This window comes from Phodopus roborovskii, unplaced genomic scaffold (genome assembly GCF_943737965.1).
Source record: "Phodopus roborovskii unplaced genomic scaffold, PHOROB, whole genome shotgun sequence".
NCBI lineage: Eukaryota > Metazoa > Chordata > Mammalia > Rodentia > Cricetidae > Phodopus > Phodopus roborovskii.
The window spans coordinates 514,979-520,632 of NW_026125944.1; the positions used below are offsets into that span (position 1 = coordinate 514,979).

The following is a 5,654-nucleotide window of genomic DNA, read 5'->3' on the forward strand; positions in this document are numbered from 1 at the left end:
TTGGGAGGTGACATGAGCTCTGTCAAGGTGTGAGTGATTTGTTGCTCCATTGTCTCTCTGATATTAAATTTTGAGGACTGGGTTCAAGTTTGTGCTTTAGGGGGCATCTATCCGTATTTGTCATATAAAAGAGGGTGCATTAGACCACCATGTAATATGACATGGTGAGGTGGTTTGTTTGTTTTGATTTTTCTCTCTTTTTTTTAATCACTAAGATATTTCTAGACTAGGCTGAGTAAAAAATGAAGACACAGGTGATTCTAACAAATAAATAGATGGTTAAGTAAGCCCTAAAAGATTTTTCAAAGGACCACAAACCCCCAAAGTGGAAAAGCAACTACAGGGCATTTCTTTAGCACCCTTCCTCATCTTATGTCATAGGAATGCCAATGAGACTCCTCCATCCTCCACCTCCCATTTCCTAGTGCCAGATCTGTAAGCGCTTAGCCAAGCATGCTGGGAGACACAGAAGAACTGAAGGGAAGGAGTAGCCGGATGTCTTGGGTTTTCTTCCCATTCCGTTCTGTTCTGTTCTCCTGACACCACCTCATTACTAGACGTAGGCACTAGACGTGACAGTCAACTACATCAGAACTGAGCAGAGAAGAGGTAGTGAAGGCAGAGAGTGCAGGAGACATGTCTCAAAGGCAGCCTCAGTCACCTAATCAGACTTTAATTTCCATCACAAATGACACAGAATCATCAAGCTCTGTCGTCTCCAACGATACTACACATAAAGGATGGACCGGAGACAACTCTCCAGGAATAGAAGCACTGTGTGCCATCTATATCACTTATGCTGTGATCATTTCAGTGGGCATCCTCGGAAATGCCATCCTCATCAAAGTCTTTTTCAAGACTAAATCCATGCAAACAGTTCCAAATATTTTCATCACCAGCCTGGCTTTTGGAGACATGTTACTTCTGCTGACTTGTGTGCCTGTGGATGCAACCCACTACCTGGCAGAAGGATGGCTGTTTGGAAAGATCGGTTGTAAAGTGCTTTCCTTCATCCGGCTCACTTCTGTCGGTGTGTCAGTGTTCACGCTAACAATTCTCAGCGCTGACAGGTGAGTTTCTTTCCTCTGTTCTGTTGCTGGGATGGGAAATTAGGCAAAGGGAAAAAAGAAAAGCTCGTGCTTAGCATTTCCTGGCTACCGGTAGGCTTTTCTTACACTGTGTAACCTAAATGTAAGGTTGGAAAATTCTGTAGCATTTTAAAATAAAAGTTAGAGTAAAAATGTTAAAATGCCTTTGTTAGCATCTGAAGAGTGCTTGAAAATACATGCTCTGGGCAGGGGGCTTTCTTTCTTTGAAATGTAATTGTTTGCTTGAAAGAATAGCAAACGGTGTTTTTATTTTCCTCCGGCTTATTAAGTCAGGCAAATTGTTGCAGGTGCAAAGAAAAATACTCATGCTTTATACATTAGTGCAGCCTAGTGGCTTAACAGAGTCAACATGAAAACATTGGCATAGGTGTGAAATGGACCGTGTATGCATTACCATGTACCAGAAGGGTGGTAAAGAGAGAAAATGCATCAAATGTATTTGAAAGTCCCCAGATTAGCTCATGGTAGGAAAACAGTAAGGTTTTCAGCACCCTGGTAATTCAGTGTCATGTCATTATTTAATTCTATTTGTTTCCTCTATAAGCCTGTGGAGACTATCATTCCCAGAGAAATAAATTAATTTGGATGGACTTTTAGAGTCCTGTGGCTAGTGTGTGGCTAGGGAGTTGAAGCTCCATCTTATGGTGATTTTAGTTTGGATACTGTATTTTTCTTAATAACTATTGTAGAATAATCATGAAAGCATGAAAATGAGGCTCTAAATATTAAAATAGTGCTTTAATTTGTTTTGTAAGATGCCTATAGGTAATCAATGCCCACCCAGCAGTACTGCAGGAAGAGCTCTAGATTATGGAATCTGACAGGAACAAAAGCTTGATCTGTGTCATTATTATTATCATTAATATCATCGTCATAATGACGATGATAATGAGGTTGTTGCTTTACTGGTCTATATTCTTGAGGGCAGACTTCTATAAAGACTACAGGTTTTAAGGTGTCTCTGTCTAAATGAGAAGGCATCATTGCATGGGATCTAGCTGCTGATTTTACCCTAATCTCCCTCATTGATCCATTAGCTTAAGAAAGAAGTAGCCCTTATAAATGGGGAAAACATGAGCATCATGACCTCTCTGCTTCTTACTGGCAGAAATGTTACCTAGGAAGACTGAAGACTGCTTCCTCATCCAGGGGAGTTAATTTGATTAACATGAGTCACTTACATATGCAGAACTTCTTTAGAATACTTATAGCAACACATAGGTGATGCATTATCCCCAAGTCACACAGAAAAATATGCTGAAAATATTTGTCCTAAATAGAGGGTCTGTCACAAAATTACAAAATTGCAGATCTGGAATGTCTCATAGGAGTGATAAGGGATAAGCCAGTTCTGGTTGTTTCTACAAGACTAGAAAAGAGGAAGAACTGGGTGATTGCTAAAGTCATATGTGCCACTGATTTCAACTCTGCTTGTGATTATGTGTTTCTAGATACAAAGCGGTCGTGAAGCCACTTGAGCGACAGCCCTCCAATGCTATTCTGAAGACCTGTGCAAAAGCTGGAGGCATCTGGATCATGTCTATGATATTTGCTCTGCCAGAGGCTATATTCTCGGATGTATACACTTTCCGAGATCCTAACAGAAATGTGACATTTGAATCGTGTAACTCCTACCCTGTCTCTGAGAGGCTCTTGCAAGAAATACATTCTCTGTTGTGTTTCTTAGTGTTCTATATTATCCCGCTCTCGATCATCTCTGTCTATTATTCTTTGATTGCCAGGACTCTTTACAAAAGCACCTTGAATATACCCACTGAGGAGCAAAGCCATGCCCGAAAGCAGGTATGTATGAATTGGTCCTCCTTCAAATACACCCTGAATTTAGAAGTGGGCTCCCTGCCTCACCACTTCTCAATGAGCTACATTGCATTTATCTGTGTAGATATCCAATAGCAGTCTACTGCTGTTGCCATAAGGGAAGCCTCTCTTTTCAGTCCCAAATGTATCACACACAGCAATGCTGAGCAAGTTATTTGACTTCTCTGAGCACCAAGGTTCTTCTCTGTAAAACAAAGAAGAGGACTAAATGACACAGATAAAACTCCCAGCATAGTGTCTGCATTCAGTCACTGATGAGACTATTAGTATTATAGACACGGTAGTGGAAGTGTGAGGGCAGTAAAAACTATCCTACAGAAGATAGGGAAATCTGCAGAACGTGAGATTATTTGCTTTAGGAAGTATCACAGAGTACTAGAAATGCACAGAATGTGGAAACTGGCAAGGCTCATCTGACATTACTCACTGCAAAAAGAACTTCTCTACAGATGAGCAACCTGAGGTTTGGGGAGGGTGAAATTAAGTGCCCATGGCAAGAGAACACAGTGACTCACACACACTTGATTAAAACCGTTGCAAGACTTATGTGTCCTCTCCTTTCATACATTAGTACAGAATGAAAAGATGGTCCCAAACCTTGTCCTGTTAGATAGGTGTTCATGGATGCTTCTATCCTGGAGAACAGAGAAGTACTGCCCTTTACAGAGAAGAGAGAGGAAGAGAGGGAGAGAGGAAGAGAGGGAGAGAGGGAGAGAGAGAGAGAGAGAGAGAGAGAGAGAGAGAGAGAGAGAGAGGGAAAGAGGGAGAGAGGGGGGAGGGGGAGGGAGCAGGGAGCAGGGAGAGAAAGAACTATGCCTTTTGTGTAGTTTATCAGTTGAAGAGTTGTGCTCACGAGGCTGAAGCTGTATGTGTAGTATCCATGTGGTCCAGTTATCTTTGCTCTGTCTAAGCCTCTATTTTATGAGGCACATCTCTTATATTAACAGATGTGAACAGGAGTATTCTCATATATGATGGATGGAACATTTTGTTTTTGTTCCTCTGACTACATGAATTAAATCCCTATAGATTAAAAGCAACTTTCATACCAACCTGACAACTTTCCTAAACTGCACAAGACTGCTCTCACCTGTCAGTCTCTGTGGATGCAGTGAAAGCTGCTCTGAATAGGATCGCTCTCTTCTTTTAGTGAAATTAAATCTCTGGGGATTCCACTGCACTGCTTGAGTTAACTGGAGTATCTCAACATCCGAGGATGGTGGGAGGCCTCAGAATGAGAGTTAATGAGACCAAGATCACAGGTTACCATGCCAATTAACTTGTCATATTCTGTATCCACAGGCAGACTTCCCATGTGTCCCAGCCAGTTAGCTCTTAACCATGTGTTCAAAGGGAGGCCAGCTTGTTAACTGTAAATTCCTATGTCGATCTAGAGGATTTTTTGTTTTAATCTCTGCCAGCTAAATGAATTTCTCTCTCTCTCTCTCTCTCTCTCTCTCTCTCTCTCTCTCTCTCTCTCTCTCTCTGTGTGTGTGTGTGTGTGTGTGTGTGTGTGTGTGTGTGTGTACAATTTGTCCCCATGTAGATTGAATCCCGGAAGAGAATTGCCAAAACGGTACTGGTGCTGGTGGCTCTGTTCGCTCTCTGCTGGCTGCCGAATCACCTCCTGTATCTCTACCACTCATTCACCTACAAAAGCTATGAAGACCCCATGGCCATTCCCTTCATCATCACCATTTTCTCTCGGGTGCTGGCTTTCAGTAATTCCTGTGTGAACCCTTTTGCCCTCTACTGGCTGAGCAAGTCCTTCCAGGAGCATTTTAAAGCTCAACTCTGCTGCTGCAAGGGCAAGGCAGAGAAGCCTGAGCCTCCTCTTGGTGACACCGCTCTTACCAACCTCACTGTGATGGGGAGGGTCCCTGCTACTGGGAGCACACAGGTGTCTGAAATTAGTGTGACCCTGTTCAGTGGCTGTAGTGTGAAGAAGGGAGAGGACAAAGTTTAGCTTTTACACACACACACACACACATACACACACACACACGCACGCACACACACACGGTGATGTTTAGTCCCATTGCGTGTTTCCAGCTTTAAGCTGTGCATAGTATGGTGTCTGGGTTTTTGTTGCTCATGAATTGTTTTAAAGTTTCCGGAATGAATTATCCCTGTAAGGAAAAGACAAACCATCATTTTCTTCAAGGTGCAAACAGTAATGCCATTTGGGCTTTCTACATACAATGAAGCCCACCAAGTAGAGAAAAGCAGATTTGGAAATGCCAGCCAACTGGGAAGAACGCTGTACAGGAGGGTTGGTAAATGAACAAGATGAAAGTTTAAAAATCTAATTGGATCCCTCCTTTCTGACGCTCATCATCTGTCATGCTCTCGTGAGGTTGTCATAAAATAGTGTTTGTGCTTATTTTGTGCTGTAAATCTAGAGATTCTACTCCGTAAATGAGGAGATCAAAAAGAGATAGAACATCTCTTGTGGTGTTTTATAACACACACGCATATATATAAACTTTCACAGAGTGGCTGCTCTCTTTCTTCAATCACCATTCCATTATAAGAAGTCTTGCAATTGAAATGAAAATGTTTGAGAGTTGGAGGGTGTTAAGCACTGAGTCTAGGCCAGGGTGCTTCCCTTACTGGGTCAACACTTCCTGACTTTGTGTATTCTACTGCCATGGGTTAAGAACTAGGTAGAGCCACCTCTCACTAAACATTTCGAAGAATTTGTCT

At 42.2% G+C, this 5,654-nt stretch overlaps 1 protein-coding gene across 1 annotated transcript; it reads left to right on the plus strand.

The window, feature by feature from the left end:
* The first annotated feature begins 452 nt into the window (after window positions 1-452).
* On the plus strand, window positions 453-4,959 carry Brs3 (bombesin receptor subtype 3). Its single transcript, XM_051179115.1, has 3 exons — window positions 453-1,070; window positions 2,561-2,912; window positions 4,495-4,959. Exons 1-3 carry the CDS (start codon window positions 637-639, stop codon window positions 4,912-4,914), a joined length of 1,206 nt encoding a protein of 401 aa, XP_051035072.1. The 5' UTR covers window positions 453-636; the 3' UTR covers window positions 4,915-4,959.
* Window positions 4,960-5,654: the final 695 nt, after the last annotated feature.

Bases quoted from the DNA above. Each gene is read 5' to 3' on its own strand.
- Brs3 (XM_051179115.1), top strand. From the start codon at position 637: ATGTCTCAAAGGCAGCCTCAGTCACCTAATCAGACTTTAATTTCCATC. The intron at 1,071-2,560 runs GTGAGTTTCTTT...ATGTGTTTCTAG, and splicing joins ACAATTCTCAGCGCTGACAG to ATACAAAGCGGTCGTGAAGC. The intron at 2,913-4,494 runs GTATGTATGAAT...GTCCCCATGTAG, and splicing joins AAAGCCATGCCCGAAAGCAG to ATTGAATCCCGGAAGAGAAT.